The following is an 18,008-nucleotide window of genomic DNA, read 5'->3' as shown; positions in this document are numbered from 1 at the left end:
TTCTTAACTGAGGAGCTATGAATCCCGGGTCCTAATCTTGGGTTGCTCTGTTGTGAACTTGTGTGGTCTTGAGAAACCACCAGTGCCCCACACCGTTATCTGCAGAAATTGGCAGCTTTTAGAAACAGGAAAACCCTTAGCATTCACAGCCGTGTAAAAACAAACTGGGAATTTAGCAGTTTGGAGGGCTAAAAAACAGAGCAATTCACTGCCAGAGGAATTTAACTATGGTTTTAAGTAGGCTATTCCAGATATCAAAAACCATGAACTTGCTTTGAAGAAGATCACAATGTTATCCTCGTCAGGTGTTGTACCACCTTATGGTAATCAAAATACCAACATACAGATATATCATGACCAGAGCATCAGTTCCCAAATATCATCATGGTGGAGGAGTATGGCCACACTTACCTTGATGCAATCTTCATGGTTTATATGGTCAAAATATATCCGCCAGTCTATACTTCGTCCATGATGTTGTGAGACACAACCATCGTTGAACTGTAGATGAATGGCAAGAATCTACTTTGCAAGTGAGGGCCAATTGTTGTCAGTGCAGAAAAAAAAAATATTTGATAAATGAAGTGTGATGGAAAACACCTTGTGGAAACAAGCTATTTAGATGATGTAGCGAAGGACACAGGCACTTAGACTGGAATTGTTAGTTTTGGCCCTTTGCAATTCCTTGCACCAACAGCACTTTAAAAGCCCACCTGCACACTGAAGTATTGAAGGCACAGAGAGTGAAGCGTTAGATGCAAAGGTGATAGACATGTGAACGCAGAACGGCAACAATGAAAGGTAATCAGGCTACTAAATACAATGCATAGAAGAGGAAATGCCTTCATGTTGCTCCTGGAGGGTTGCTAGGTCCACTGCTGTCAGTCCCACCACCACTGTCTGACGAGCAGATGTATCAGTAATACACTGATGACCATGATAAGGAGGCTTATCCAGTCCACTTTCTTGATGGGTGGCCTGTTAACTGTGACCCTGAGGACTGCACCGGAAGTGACAGAACCATTCACATTGGTGGCACGAGCGATATAGAAGCCACCGTCTTCCACACGCGCCTTCTCAATGAAGATCGAGTGCTTGGTCTCTTTTTTTAAGACCTTTACATTTTCATCTGTAGGTAGTTTGTGGCCCTTCTTGTACCTGAAGCAAAGAGTCAAGGTTAAAGTCAGGTTTGCATCATAATACATTGGTACAGATTATTTTGGGTTACAGGCAGTTTCTGAAAAACATGTTATAGCTGATAATGTGTTCATTTGTGTGTGTGTGTATTTGTGTGAAGCAACATGTTTATACCTCAAATAGGGTAATATCCTCATTATTGTTCAAACTTTCAGGGCATAAAATATGCTTTCAAAATGGCTCTTCCACTGAGGTAGCAACTGGCAAGTGATTTGAAGTGACGTGCTTGCCCTAGACACGCTGGTGTAATGCTACACTAAGGCCCTTAGTTACTGCAAATTCATGCGACGTAAAGCAATTTAGCACTGAGCCCATGGGACTTTTATTTTTTATAAAAACATATTTTATTGCATTATCATTTGGCATGTGGTATAACATACACATATCAGACCGGCATTGCATAATAAATTGGTACATTTATGCTCACAACATTGTATAAGATGCACACCATGTGTGTTGCAATATCATGGATATCATACCAGAAGAGGGTAGCAACAAAATAGAGGTTCAACAATCACCAAACACCCCCACCCCCAAGAACAGTGGGTGGTCAGGTTGTAGGTAGAGTTATAAACAGTAGGGTGTATGTGGAGTCTGGTGTGTCCTTGCAGGTATTTGATTAGATGTGGCCTACTCACCCTGTGAACACTTATAGAGGGGTACCTGTTACCAGGGAAGAAAGAATAACCCTGTGAGGGCATTTGGAGCCCTTGGGCCTTTAAAATGGACAGTACATTTTAATTTCATTTTGCTTCCTGTTGCATCAGTTGACCATCTGCACAAACCTTTACTAAGTAGGGGCTTTTGTAAACTCTATGCTAAGTGGAAGTTAAATTTGCTTAAAGATCGAAACACTTCTTGGAAGTGTTCTTATAAATCATACATCAAACATGTTCTGTACCAATGTCTGTGCAGGCGACATTGTAAGCTAAAAGCCTTTGCTAGCTTGTACATCCAAAGCTCCCCAGAGCAAGGCATTGCATAGGTAACTGATGATTCTAGGACGTGTGCCTGGCAGAAGTTGCTAATAAACAGATTGTCATTAGTTAAGAAAGACACAAAAGAAAATAAACGCTGGCAAAGCCCACAGCCTTCACCTGAGAAATGTTCTATGCATATGCATTGCATGTCTACTTCATAATCTCATATGCCCTCATTACGACTGGCTCATATGATTCAAGAGATGCTGCAGCTCCTGTTAGGGCACATATCAGAATTATGTGCATAATTTTTAACACTGGGTAAATAACAGGTGCCATAAAATCAGCAGCCCCTGGATATATTTTGGCAGGTCAAACATGCCAATATTTACATTGAGAAAAATGCCTGGAGAATACTGTGACATGCAGATTCTGGTGCAGTAAGAACGACAATCTGCCCGTAATGCCTATTTTGTGGATTGACCCCCAAACCAGGTCCCAGTGTATTTATAAGCCTGCATTACCTGTTACCAAATTGCTCCATCACACCCATATTGTCAGTTTTCATAATTTCCTTGCAAGCCTAAATTACCAATTTCTATAATGTCCCAAATAGTCAACGTCATAACTTCTCATAATGCCTTGGTAAGCTCAAGTAGATTTCACAGCGCTCGCATCTGCTAACATTCTATAGTGTCTTAATATGTCCATATAACTTGCCCACAAAATGCCACAGTATACTCACAGTTTTGGATCTATAATGGTTCAACTTGCCTCCATTATTACTTTCCATACAGTTCCAATATCACCACATATCTAGTACCCAAAAACCCAAAATGCCCATACCTGCTTATAAAACCACTTTGTAGAATCCAACTTTGACCTCTCATTACCAGTCCACAAAATGTCCCAAAATGTCCATGCCTTTTCTGCATTATATGCTGTGATTAATGTGTAATTCCCTTGTGCCTGGTAGTGGCAGTCACATACTGTGTATCACTAACAACTGCCCCCCTTTTGTCATGCACGCACACACATCCTCATACCTACATTCAGACATATCTTACTTCATCTCACTTGCTAATGAGTGAGTGTATGAGCAATTATGTTTTATTCTTTGGGTTACGTTGTTTATGAATCACTTCACTTAGCTCACCTCACTGACTTTTCCACCCAGCAATAATTAAATGTCCTCTTGCACCGCAAACATTTCAAGAAATGACAGGAACTGCAGCTGAAACTTTACCGGATGGCTTCATCAAACATGACATGACAGAGCCGTACAACAAAGTTACATTTTGTTTTATTTTCAAAAAGAAAATCCAAAAATGGGATTTCCTTTAAAAAAAAACAACAAAAAACTATGCCCCCCTCGTCATGGGAGTTTCCTTCCATACTAACACAAAACAACCTCGGGTCTTTAGTAGCACACAAATATGCAACAACTAGCGTGCATGGAATATTAGAAGGACTGAGGCATCACACTGTCTTCCATAAAAATAGGGGGATCATCCCTTTTAAGACGGAAACCATCACCCACCATAGGTGGCATGCTTCATCATATGGGTTCCTCCTCCTAGTAGCAGTAGCAAAACTAGTCCTACTGAGGGCTACAACTCCCTCACTGTGAGGTAGGAGCTCTGGGATGTTTTCACAAGATGGTAACAGAATAGGATGCTAAAATCCCATATGTGAAAGATAGGCGTGGTGAGGGTGCAGTGCAATAGGGCGTGATAAGGTGTATATGCAGTAGTGATTTTAAAACTACCTAGAGGATGCAAAGAGCGACTCTTTATTGACTTGCTCCAACTGGTAGGGTTAAAAAAGCAGTCCAAAGAGTAGTATTGATTTAAAACTACTCAACAAAATACAAGGTTGACATGTTTCAGCCCTCTAATGATCAATGAGATGTATCTGGGCTTTCTTCAGGACCAACAATAAATCAACGATTGCTGCTGCTAGTGAGAAAAGGTGAGAGGGTAAAAAAAGAGAGATAATACAACACCAGTAATCCTATATGTTGATGAAGGGTATTACTGGGATTATCTGTAAGGGTGAGACAAAAAACAAGGTGCAACAAGTCAGACAACAGTCCTTCAATTCTGTTATGGTGCATTTATTGCTACAGGTTTAAGTCTTTAACCTTAAGTAGCAAATCCTCATACATAATTTACAGAGAATATATGTATATACACTTACCCATATTGTTTGGATAAGTAGCCTCACCTCCACCTGGCGACAGCTCAGGGAAGGGGGCCCCGCTCTGGAAGAGACAAGATCTTGTATCACACTTTCCATTTCTGAGTGTGGGCACTTATCTCTATTTTAATGTGTGTGTCTAGCAACTAGCCATTCTTGGCGGTATATGTAGAAAAACTGTGGAAATCCACAGACCTATGTATATGGTATCACTGGTTAAAAAGCCACAATATAACAGGCTAACTGTTGATCAAAATGCTGAATTGCCAAATACCTCATTGTCCTTCAGTTCGCACATACGAATCACGGAAGCGAAGGGCAAATAGATGACAAGTAAGCCGTGATAGGGCACGCATAACCCTACAATTTGAGTTAAAACTGTAGGGCAGCCGCTAATGCGTCAACTGAAAGAAACGGTGACCATAAACGTGTAAGCACCCATTGACTTAAAACAAGCCGAAACAATGACAGCGGCCATAAAGGGCAACGTAGGGGAGTGAGTCAATAAATAACCCCCGCTATCACAAAGAGTCCGTGTGTTAAGAGAAGGAGCTACAAAGTGCAAAAAGGCTTGGGTTAACCACTTAGGGAAAATGCTCCTCGCCGGTCTTTAAACTTGTTTCCTTTGGACTTTCCCCTACCCTAGTTGTGCTAAAGTTTCCTTCCATAGCCAAGGTGGTCATAGAGCACTTTTCAGTGCCCCTAACTACCAGGTTTTTAGTGGTGGTGACAGGCATTGAAAAACCGCTATATATGTCTGTCAATCTAAATTAGGCAGGCAAACAAATAGGCAAACCTCACTATGTTTTAAAAAAAAGAAGGTCATTAGGTCGCGTTCGGCCAGCCAATAAGAAAATAAAAGTGTAGCCACCATTATGCATGCTGTGCTGGATAAATGAAAACATAAGCATTGAGGGAGAGCAAGTCTTGTCTGCAACAGTAGACAGGACAAAGCTATTTAAGAAAATATAGCTCGGAGGCTGTAATTGAAGACTACCGAGTCACATCACATGTAATAGGGAGTGTCCATATGGGAGGGTACAAAAAGAGAAAAGGTGGTAGTAAGGAGGGACTACTAAGCCTATTGACCATTTAAAAAACACCATTTACATAGGACAGGAGGCAATTAAAAAGATGGGCGGAAAGTTGGCAGGACTTCATGCCCTTATCCTGAATACAGCATGTCTCGAAGAGACAGCGCAAGCGCTGCCTAGGCGAGACCTAAAAAGCATGATGGATTGGGCATTGTCTGTTTGCAGTGAAACTACATTGCCATCTATACTGAGCTTTGTCAAGGAGCTATCTAAAATGCGCTAGACACATTCTATAAAGATTCAAATCATTATTTACCCCTCAGAGATAGGTGAGACTCTAAGAGAAGTGGGTTGATGCATGTATGGCCTCAAACATTTCCAGCTGCTACATCACTTGACCTATTCCCAATGGCAGGGTGCAGGTAATCCAAAAACTACAGGCTTAGTAGGTTTTTTGTAAGAGTACTACAAGTTTGAAAGAGATCCTGGAACACATTGAAACCAACAGTTGAAATCTGCATTGCACACAAAACATGTTGTAAAAACTAAGTTTGATATTTTGTTGATGTGCTCATTGTATACTGGCAGTGGTTGCTACATATAGTAAACGTAAATCGCGAATCTGAAAACGAAGTGTGTTCTAAACCACTTAACCTAGTTAATTAGATGTATACTAACTTTAACACCAACAAAACACCACCATTGCTCAGGTAATTCGTATTAAGACTATTTCTTACCAGTTTGTTTTGCTTACAGAGAGGAATCTACAAAATGTTCAGGCCCCAATCTTCCCATATCATCTGCGTTATAAGGAACTGCCATGTGATTTTAAAATCTTTATTTTACATAAATACGTTGACCATCTGAAAAACAAAGTTGTTTCCATTGCACTGATGATATTGAGCTGCCAAAAACATAGCAGAAAGGCCAGTGTATTCTTCAACGGTCACAAAGTGGTGGACAGGTTCAGTTCAAAGCAACTCAGGCAAAATGGACGGACTGTCCAACTCTTCACTGTGGATGACCACACATTGGACATTTTAGAAGGAAAGTGCAGGAGCAAGGTTTATGAACCTTTGATTTTAAATGTTGTGGAGGTACTGTGTAGTAAATGTTTGTTGGTGCTATTAAGTACGAGGGGCTTTATAAACACATTACAAAAAAACCTCAAAGTAATTTTATGCTTTGGTATGTTATGCCCTCGTATGCTGATCTATGTGACATATTATGCCTTTGTTTGTTGTGCAATATTTAAGAGTTGGTACCTCCCCCTGCGGACAACAACAAGGTACCAAAGGTGAGGAGCATGAAAGGCAATAAGCTCCCTCCTTCCTTTACCCAGTCAGCTAAAGAAAAGTAGAAAGCCCTGCACAAAGCCAGACCAGCATATCTGAACCACTGCCTCTCATTCCATGTACCCACCAGACACCTCCCCTCCGCCCAACTGGCCCTGGCCATCGTACCTCGGATCCGCAAGACTAGGATCAGAGGAATATCCTTCTCCTACCTCACCACCAAAAACTGGAACACCCTGCCTCTCCACCTCAGGCTATCCCCCTCGCTGACTCAATTCAGGAAGGATCTCAGACCTGCAGCACCCCCGCGCCTTGAGATCATCAGGAGTGAATAGTCGTTCTTAAGAAGTACTGATTGATTGATTGAGTGATTGAAACAAATAGTTTTATTTTAACTTTTCTTTGGTGGATTGGGCTTTCTTCCCAGCAAAAGCATAGGAAGGAGCCGGGACACTCATGTCGCAACTAGCTTCTTCAGAACAGACTAAAGGCGTACCGTTGGATAATAGAGAAGTATTCTTCACCCTATCTTTCAGGTGTGAAACAACTTCTTCTCCCTCAGTGCCCTCTGCATTCACCCGTACTTGCCATTAGTTGTAGGAAAGGGGCGTGACCCACAGCCAACCAAAGGATAGGGGCATGGCAGCACAGAATGCTGCATTTGCGGGCCTTTAATAGTACCTACAGCCCCCAAAGGCTGCATTCTAATTGGCTGGCCAGCTCCCAACATTTCATTCAAGGTTCTAACAAATGTTACAGTATTGTCTAATGTTACACTGCGTAATGCCCGGTGCCGTAGGATAGAAAACAGTCCATCTGAATCTTAAAATCGTGCAACATTAAAAAATTTTGCTCTTACAGATGTCTCTCGATATGTGCAGAAGAATCCATTTAAACTGTTATGCTATGTATAAATGGAAATAAACATGAAGTGTGCTGCTCTATGAGAAAATGAAAATTTGGAGTTTACACAAGGAGTAGAGTGTACATGAGCCCCTACAAATCTATTGTCCTCTGTCTGGATTTAAAGGACTTGGAAGAAACACACAACATAACACAAGTTTCAACTTAAAGCTACACTCTTTTTTCAAAATGAGTGTAAATGATGTTCACATTTTACAGTAACACAAAAATACAGTAAAACAGAAACCGCAAAACGGTTAGTTGCTCTTTAACTAATTACAATGTTCTATGGACGAGAGGTAGTGGAAACTTCAGTAGAGGAGGCGTGAGTGGGTCCTGCGATGCTCAATAGTTAAGGTGTGCTTAAACAAAGTTAACTCACGTGTCCCATGTAAAAAGAATACATTCTTGCACTAAAAAGATTGCTGCAGAGGGATAAAAAAGAAGTGTGACTCCTTATTTTGTTAATGCGGATGTTTTCCATGTGGAATGTTGTGTTAGAACATATAACCAAGTAATGGGAAAGGTGTTAAATCATAGCTTATAATGGGTTATGTTAAAATATAGAATCTACACACTGAAATTAATTTTTTCAGCATGAAGTGATGTAGAATGGCAACAAAAGCAGAAAAGAAGGTTGCATAAATGGGTTAGTGCACAAACTTATAGACTAGTATCAGTTTATTTGTTGACCCTCATTGTAAGCTACCCACCATGTTAGTGTAGGCTCTGGAAATCCTGTTACTTCTACTTCCAGGGTGACTGGAGAGCCTTCCTTAACAGTAGCATTGGACAGGAGCTTGGAGAAGGTGGGTGACTGCCCAGAAAGGCTAGTCATGTTGGTTTTTTCTGATGCCCTTCTGATCTCCTCCTGGGTGACCATCAGCCTCGGAGAGCTTCTCTGAAGGTCTGATTGAAACACGAGACCTGAGAATGCATCAGGAGAGGTATGCTGTCGGTCAGTGCTGTTAGTACAGGGATTAGAGGCATGCAGCGGGTTCTGTGTTTCTCGCATGCTTTTCTGAATAGTGTGATGTTGCAGATGGGTCTCATGCACTTCACTCTTCATGCTGTATGCAGAGTTTGCTTTTAGTGTCCCAGGGGTAGAATGGGAAGCAGCGGTGGACTCAGAAGCAGCAGGTGGGTGCAGAAGACAAGGAGATTCAATTTTAAACTTAGGGTGGAATCCAAGAGATGGGGAATAAAAACTCTCAAAATAACTTGAGTTTTTTTCCCTTTTGTTATCTGAAGTGTCAGCGAAAGCAACAGGTGTTAAGAGTTCAGACTGCTCCACCATTCGCTTACTGCGACTGTTTATCTGTATCTGCATGCTGTAGGAGCTGACATGCAGGCTCTGGGAGCTGCAACATGGCTGCTCCTCTTGCTCGGTTTCTGATTGCAGAAGGTTGGATTCAGGAGTTTCAGAAAGCGGAGGCAAAGACATGTCGTCGGGTGACATGCACTCATATTCATCACCAGATGGTGTTTCTTCTGCTGATAGCTCAATTGGCAAGTCCCCACCTTCAGTGAGAACACTCTCCTCTTTCAAGCAGGATACAATTGATTGATCAATATCTTCTTTAATGGGATATGACACTCCTTGCAAGTTCTTCGGATCCTTGGAAGTAAAACATAAGACATTGAATGGTGATAACATCCAGCCTAGCCAGGTAGACATTCTTATCTCATGAGGTGCACTGCAAGTATATAACTATTTAAGCATTTCTTTATTTATTCATCAACAGATTTATATTGCTCTTCTGCATCATAATGCAACGGTACACTTCCCAGCACACTAAAAAGTAAAGGACACATAGATAACAATAATATTGAACGCATTAAAACATTAACTATGCAGGGTTTACTGATAAGTGGCATGGAAATCATGTTAACTCAGATATAAGTGGAGAAGGCATTTTTTGGGCAGTTTCGTGAATGACAGAAATATGGGACTACCAGCACTTCAGATAGTTTTGTTCTATGCTTAGGAGTTCTTGAATTTAGTAATTTGCTGATATAAAGAGATTTTCCTTCAGTGACCTATTTGAATGCCTCAAATGTTGAGTTGGTTTACCAGTTTATGGAGGGGTGGTCTAGGTGAATAACCTAATAAGTGATAGAACGGTTAGTTAATTTAATTTATGGGAAGCCAATTAATTTCCTTCAGAATGGGTGAGAAATGGTTGAATGTTTTGGTGGATGACAATAGTAGGGAAGATGAATTTAGAACTACCTTGATAGTGACAAGTGAAGACCACATGAATGATCGGATTATCAAAGTGAAGATGGAAGATGAACATTGCGGATGCAGCTTTCTTCAAATGTGCAGGTGAGAATAGGTGTGTGATCTGTTTGTGGGAGTGTAGATGAAAATTGTCTGATTTTGCAATTCTGTTAATGAGTGGGAGAAGAGACAGTGTGGCACTGAGTGTGATTCTCAATGAACCTTACCAGTGTTGCAAGTAATGGATTGAAGCTGTCTACCTTAAGCAGGAACATTTTCACTTAAAAATCAAAATATAATTTGCCCTGTACATGGGAATGATTGAGATGTATTCCTCAGAAATTTGGAAAGGCTGTATTAATGAGCACACTAGCTGATCTATATGCATATGTAATTGAATTAAAGATAGAGTACTGACCATTTGCCTTTGATCACCAACATCTTCCATCATTGCTTCCTCATTTGCATTATCCAAACTGTGATTGTGCTTCTCATTTTCCACATTGGACGTTTCTTGGTTGAAATAACCACTTTGGGGTGTGCAAGAGCTGTCTCTCTGTCAATTAGAAATAAGCAGGAACTTAGTATCTAAACATACGAGTCTATACATTTCTACTGTATTTGTTGTTTCCTTGAGGAAATCTTAGTGAAGCCAAGTGGGTGATTCATGCAGAATTTACAAAATGCTTGTTAAAAGTTGAGGCATGCTAGAGAAAAGCAATTATTTTTGCAAAAAAGTAGTATAAATGCACAAATCTTTTGAATAGTGTGCATTTTTGAAATGTACATTATGTGATACTTTGGGCTTAGTAAAATTGATGCAAGTCTTCAATGTTCGTTAATAGCATACTTTTAAGCACAGAATGTACACATTTGGCACAAACGTACATAGAAGTATCTGAACTACAAAGTTCCAATTGAAATTTAACTGGGGACGACTATGACTGGCAGTTTTACCACCAGAAAACACCACTTTGCCAACTGCATCCCGCTCGCTGTATTATGACTTTACCGTCAGGCATGGGTGTGTGAGCGGCAGAGTCATGGCGATGGTAAGCTTCTGATCTGGTAATGAGCCTCAAGCCACTGCCAGCCATGCTACACTGCTTCCCTTGCATTAAGGTACAGAAGAGAAACAGCGCACGTACCCAACCCAAAGGTATTGGAGGTATAAACATGAGTACCAGTTGCATTTCACAAGGGCACATTCACCTTGGAGGCAGTTTTTCACCTCATTTCCTTCCTTTTGGCTGACTCTCACATGGCGGTGTCCCAACCAGGAAAAGGTGGGCGGAAAGGCAGGTAATAATTCGCATGGCGGGAAAAATGCCTACACCACCACCATGGGCCGCCTCTGCCTCTCCCGCTGGGGCGTCGATAACTGAAATTCTGGAGGTTGCGATAGTCTTGTGGTGGTCTCACCGCACATATCGCAATTGTGCAGTCGAACTGCTGAGGAGGCAGTGGTTGGACCGCCAAACGCACAACGGCGGTCCCAAGACCGCTGTCATTGTAATCAGGCCCTTAGTCTTACACAGAAATTTTGTTTATGCTTTGCGTATGATATGACTCTCTGCCATCATTGCTGGCTATTCCCCCCAAGGAAAATGTTGGGGAATTCACGCAAGCCACACGTCTTTGGACTCCCCCGGGTGTCTAGTTTTCAGAAATGTCTGGGTTTGGTAGGATTCCCTAGATGGCCGCCTCACCTGGGACCAAAAACGCATGTGTCTCCCTTGCAAAACCAGGTCGTTTTGTGATGCATAATTTTGATGTTGCCACAATATGTTTTGGGCCTTTCCCTGTCGTGGGTACTTGGCCCACCCACAGAAGTGAGGTACCATTTTTATCGGGAGACCTGAGGTAGGAAATTTGTGTTGGCCTGGTGATCCCACAACTTTACCACATAGAAATGTGGGGAAAATTATTTTTTTTAAGCTAAACACTGAAAGATCCACACAAGCTACACCTCCCTGGACTTCCCAGGCTGTCTAGTTTTCAGAAATGTCTGTCAGACTAGCCTATCGGGCACTGTCTGATTGCCCTAGAGGCCAAGCTGACTGTGGTGACTGTGGTTACTGGTCTCTATGAAATAGAAGACTTTAAAGTAGTGATTATGGAAATCATTTCTTTCAAGCAGTCGACAAGGGCAATCCAGGATTCATTAAGGTAAAGGCAATGAAATTTAGAGGTGTCTTGGGGAAGAAGACTCAGTTCATAGTGGGGAGCTGGCAAAGGGTCGTCAACAGAAACAGGCAGATGGGTGTGTTTATTATGACAGCAGTATTGAGCAAAAGGTCAGGTGTTCTCTGGTGGAGGTGAAGATTGAGGCCAGCATCTCAGTAAGAGGGGCGGCAGTAATAACAGACTTGTTTACAAGAGCAAGTTTACGTTTCTGTGTCATATGTTGAAATCAATGAATTATTTTGAACAAATGTGCTACTATAAGCTTAACGTTAGTCATAAATCTCGATAGCACGAAATAATCTAATTTTTCAATAATATTTAAGTAAACTTTTACCTCCAGTTTGTCCTCGAGCTCTTTTAGGTAACTACAAAGTTCATTGACAGAATCCAGTGCTTCTTTGTGTTTTAAAACGGTTTTCTCAACATACTTTGCTCCTTCTTCAGCACCTGGAGATACGGAATAACACAATTAATGTACTGTCAATGCAAGTCAAGGTGAAAGGTTAACAACGCAAGCAACCATCACTTTAAATGTGTTTTAGTTACTGTTTTATGTGCAGGGAATGCATCTTACCCTAAGTACAGCAGAGTAATTGTTAAATGGAAATATCATCCATTTTGTAGCTGTGCCTTAGTGAAAGGCCAAACCATTTTACAGCCTTAAGCGGGTTAAGATAGTCGCGAGGAAGAAAGTCTATCGCCGGGGGGCTTCCAGGAAGCGCAGCCAGTCCAAAGAGTAGAGACAATACATTGAAAAGAATTGAAAAGAGCATCATACACCTAAAATGTCCTTTTGATACATAATGACCTCTTTTAAATATTTAATGTTCCTATCACAGTGTTCTTATTAAAATGTGGTAGCATCATTTGTAAATATTCATGGTTCAGCTACGCAAACTGCACCAGGCAAAACTCCAAAGTTGCCTAGCACAACTCAATAACCACATGAAGCCGCTAGCAAACTTCATCAGATCCCACAACATCAACATCATTTCCTACCGAGACAATGCCCAGCTTGCCATCTCACTCTCAGCTGACCCACCACGACAAAGTTCAACTTCCACAACTGCATGAGAAACATTTCCACCAGAATGAAGGACAACTGCCTGAAGCTCAACATGGACAAAACCGAATTGCTAATTTTTGGCAGCCGCACCTTTCACTCGAACGATACTTGGTGGCCATTGGAACTCAGACCAGCCCCAACACTGGAAGACGACTCCCACAACCTCATCATCATCCTGGACAGCGAACTCCCCATAAAACAACAGGTCAATGCTGTCTACTTAGCCTGCTTCCACACTCTCCGCATGCTCTGCAGAATCTTCACATGGCTCCCCATCAGCATCAGGAAAACAGTAACGCAGGCCCTCATCACCAGGCGCCTGGTCTAAGGCACCAGCGCACTCATGAGAAGACTCCAGATGATTCAGGATGCAGCCGTCAGACTTATCTTCAAGCTGCCCAAAAGGATCCACATCACCCAGCACCTGCGAGATCTCCACTGTCTCCCCATCCAGAAAGGATGATAGTTCAAATTACTGAGCCACGCCTACAATGCCCTCCACGACCAAGGACCAGCATACATGAACCACTGCCTGAACTTCCACAAACCATCCAGAAACCTCCGCTGCGCCCACCTCACTCTTGCTCAGACACCACGCATCTGTCGCTGCCGCACTGGAGAACGCTCCTTAGCCCACCTCACTGCCAAGTCCTGGAATGCCCTCCCCCCCATCTCCGAACATCACCCTCACTGACAGACTTCAGGAAGAAACTCAAGACCTGGCTCTTTGACAGAAACCCACAACCCAGCACCTGGATACCTTCACAGGTGATAAGCCAAGCTTTACAAGTACCATTGATTGATTGATTGATTGATGGACCGCAGCACTTGTTCCAGTATCAGGAATGAAAGATAGTTGGTGCAATTAACAAAATCAAGGAACATTAACTAGGTGATGCAAGTTGCTCTTATCCATCTTAGGATGTGCCCCCCATCAGTGCAAGATGGTTGTGCTGCCGAACCAGCTATATATTTTTACCAATAGCCCCTTTTATATAGTTCTAGTGGCTTCACTCAGATTAGACATATCAAAGCAGTTCTTTAGGTGATACAAGGGAGGAGAGTTTGAGGGAAATAATGCAGAACTGATACGAGGAAGATAGGCTAGTTATCCTTAATCTGCTCTATTTCCACTGAATGCTGCACCTGCAAAATAAGCCAATATGGTTTAAACACACATAGGTAAACCTTATAAAACTAAAGTATTCCCAATCTGTAAATCCATAAATTTAGGCAGTAAATGCTCTCCTGAAGGAATGACGTATATGCTGGACTCTTCAAACACTGTAGCCTTTAACTGATGGACTGTAATAGATGGCATTCCTCAAACTCACTTTATGGGGTAAGATGAAAGTTATTAAAATAAATGTTTACACCAAGGATCATTTATCAGAATTTTATTTGCATACCACATTTAATTAAGAAAAAATATTTAAACCCAGCATACACGTTGTCTGGGAGTTCTTATAGGGCCAAAAAAAAGGATCAATTTTAATGGATACTACTGTAAAGGAATCGGCAAACTGTTGGTTTTGGATTTCTGATTTATCTAACTAAAACTTTCTTTTACCTTGGGACAGTTACCTGAATGGCTCTTTTGCAAGGAAGACAACACTTGTAATTGGAAGGAACTAATATCCAGTAATCATCTAGTAATCTTGATGACGTTTTATATTCAGGCTGGGGACACACTAAAGTCAAATTGATCAAATCTACTGCTGCCTGTATTAAACATTATGAACATGTAGTTAAAGCAGGAAGTATGTCTACAAGAGTTACCTACAATATAGAGGCACCAAACATTGTAATATAGCACACTCTCATTTGGAACTTTGGGATTTATGCTGGAGTAATTAAGTACAATCAAGCCTGGAATAAAGCACCCATGTTAAATTTTAAGTATTTTAATTTGAAATTCAAGCAACAATTTCGGGAAGACACAAGATATATATTGAAATTAAAAATTGAAACTAAAAGCAACAAGCATGTTTTTTGCTTTGTCCTTAATTTTTCATATACTAATATAGAAAACATTGTTGTACTTTGGCTATTCTCATACTTCTGAAGTTTCTGATGAGTTTAAATAGGTGAAACCATTTTACAATACATTGGAATTTTATCTTGATGAACAAATAAAAGACATATTGTGTTTTATGATGATGAATACTCATTTTAATTCACCAGTTAATGTAGGAATAACCTTTACACAGTAGAAAAAACCTTCTTAGAAAATACTGCATGCTATTGAAACATTTCACATTGGGGCTGTCAGATAAGTGTTGGGCATGTAAGCGTCTATGAGATACGGTCTCTTCATGCAAAAGCGTAAACAATGTTTGGGAGTCCTTGTAATGATCTATAAAACATTGATTACCCCTGTTCATGATGATCAAAGAGATTTACACAAGAGCCATTGCTTGAAAATATAAAGATTAAAACAAAAAAAGCACAAGAGTAAGTGCAGCCAGAACGTAAGGTACTATTCTTTGGAAAAAAGAGTCCTGATTAATAATTACAGACTGACTAAAACTATTATTTATATCTAGCTGAGCTTCAATACAGTGATGAATTATAGAACACCCATTGTAGAAAAGAAAAAGTTTGATTGTTTCCCAGATCTTCCTACAAATTTGTTTCTTCAGCAATACGCGGGTTTACAGTATGTGCAAAATAAATTAAATCTGATTTGTTCATTGAGGACAGGCATAACAATCTTGATAAATATGTCGCTATCCTGGCCTGTGATAGTAAATAGGTACTTATTTGTGTAGCAGGTTTGAATGGCATATACAAGACCTATAATTGACAGTAGGTTTTACAAAGGTATAGTTCACAAATAGATTACAGTTGTTACAATATTAGTGAATACCAGTGGAATTATTCCCCAAATAAAGTTATGAATAAGAGGGGCAATACAGTAAGCAGTAGGTTCCCCCCATGTTCAAATAAAACAACGTTCATAAAAGCATATGCCCTTCCAGAGTTCAGTTCCCCTATTTAAGATAGGACGGTCTTGCAGACCTGAAGGTGCCAGGAACACATTTTCAAGGACTTTTTTTTCTAGCAATGTCAGGTCCACTGCCATGGCAATATAAGGGGTTGATGGAATTGTTTTTTCAGAGACATACCAGTTATAGATGGACATGGTGTTTGGATTCTCTTTTATTACTTCACAGGATGTACATTTCATGATATCAGAAGGGATGGAATTCCAGATTCTGGGACCACTTCCTGAAAAGGACTGTTTCAATGTTGTAGTCTTCTTTATATCACTATGTTCAAGTTAGGCATGTGCAGCCTGTAGTACTTCGTAACCTATCTTCCAAATGAGCAGACAATAGTCGATGGACACACATTTTCAATAACTACTTGCTTTAACCCATCCAGTTAGGAGGCTCTTCAATCGTAAATTGTAGTAGAAAAGATGGAATGCTGTTGATGTGTGGTATAAATACACTCACAATGGGCAAGGTGCTAGGAAATACATAATAAAGTTTGATTCAATGTAAATTTAAACAGTTTAATAAGGTACATACAGCCACCTGAGATGGAATTCTCCCTTCCTGAGTTATGGAGTGTCTTATTGGGTTTGTGCGTGTAACAAACAAGATTTTGAACATAACTTTGCAAAATGTATGCTTGAACTGACACAGAAGAAACATAATAATGGTTCAAACTTTGGGAGTTTGTGCAACTAGCTTTGTTGTTTTTCAATTACCTTGTAGTATATGAGAAAAGAAAGATGAATGTGTTTTAGAGGGCATCAGAATTGGGGGAATATGCAATTGTTCAAAGTCTAATTGATCAAGCATGACAATGAATTAGAGTAGAGTGAAGCCATATATGGGGTCATTTATTTGTATCTAGACTGAAAGCCATTCATCCAACAAGAAGCTGGTATTCATTCATTAAACTATGGAAGCAACTAACTGCATGCCAAGTGTTATTTCTATTGGTTGATGTTCAGTTATTACGATGATGATGTAAATGTAATGCTTGTCAATCAAGGGTTTGGTGTTGAAATTGGGTATGTATCCTGAAAACTATAAATAAATCATTAAAATAAAATTCAACGGTCAGCCACTGTTAGAAGATTTCCTATCAGATCTATTTTACCGTTGTGTGTTAATACATTTTTCTGAACACAACCAGTTTGTACAAGACAACACTTAGACCTTAGACGTTTTTCTCTCCAACTGCACAGAGGTTGTCATGTAAATTGTCTTACCATACACATTGGTGGCTAGGTCAGTTATCTGCTGTATTCTTTCTTCTTGCTGCTCCACAGTTGGGTGAACAAATTTTTTAAACTGTCTGGAAAGGACCTGCACTGCTTCCTTTGTCTTGCACTCTGCAGAATATTTGCCAACTCTAACAACTGTGGCATTTGCTTCCTCACACCAGAAATTACACTAAACGTATAAGAAGAGAAATATTTTAGAACACTTAGCAAGTACATACTAAATTGGAAATAAAAGCTGAACAGATACAACAAATCATCTAAAAAATATTAATAAATACCATGATCATCAGTAAAAAGAAACAAAGCATGAGACCATATTGGTCTAATTACTCATGGGACAAGGATAACATCTTAGTTCAAATGCTTTGAAAGGAGATGTTTACTAGCCAAAGGGAACGGCAAAAGTTAACATTTAGTGATTTCCCCTAGACAAGAGCATGTCCATGAACGGCGTGTCCCTTTAATCCTATACAAGTGTCAATTGTAGTTTTAACTCTGTGAGAGGTCAAACCTTTGCTGTGGGACTATAAACATCCTTCTGAGCACTTTTACCTATGATATGCACTAGTAACATCTACTTTTGTAGCTGTAGGCAAAATTAGAACATATGTGTCTTCTGGTACAAAGTATCTGACTTTCTCTCTCTAAATATATATGCTGACACTAAGATATTTAAAATTATTTCTCAATTCACAAGGATAAATGTCATGCTTACTCAAACAAGAGTATCTTCAATACAT

General features: G+C 40.3%; 1 protein-coding gene across 5 annotated transcripts in view; it reads right to left on the bottom strand.

Annotated features, from left to right (window-relative positions):
- Positions 1-743: 743 nt before the first annotated feature.
- Positions 744-18,008, bottom strand: part of CCDC141 (coiled-coil domain containing 141) — a 635,983-nt gene continuing 618,718 nt past the window's right edge. For 2 of the 5 annotated variants that reach the window (XM_085645202.1, XM_085645203.1), the window contains exons 20-24: positions 17,254-17,437; positions 12,294-12,406; positions 10,191-10,328; positions 8,262-9,166; positions 744-1,158 (exon numbers count right to left, since the gene is read on the bottom strand). In XM_085645202.1, the coding sequence (XP_085501328.1) occupies positions 882-1,158; positions 8,262-9,166; positions 10,191-10,328; positions 12,294-12,406; positions 17,254-17,437 (1,617 nt within the window). In that variant the 3' untranslated portion in view covers positions 744-881. Of the gene's footprint in view, positions 1,159-6,180; positions 9,167-10,190; positions 10,329-12,293; positions 12,407-17,253; positions 17,438-18,008 lie in introns of those variants that run through there. The other 3 variants (XM_085645205.1, XM_085645206.1, XM_085645204.1) reach the window with 3 other exon arrangements.

The sequence above is a fragment of the Triturus cristatus genome, chromosome 3_1, assembly GCF_964204655.1.
Source record: "Triturus cristatus chromosome 3_1, aTriCri1.1, whole genome shotgun sequence".
In the NCBI taxonomy this organism is placed as follows: Eukaryota; Metazoa; Chordata; class Amphibia; order Caudata; family Salamandridae; genus Triturus; species Triturus cristatus.
The sequence above is the reverse complement of the archived record's forward strand: the minus strand, read 5'-3'. Positions and strand labels throughout refer to the sequence as shown.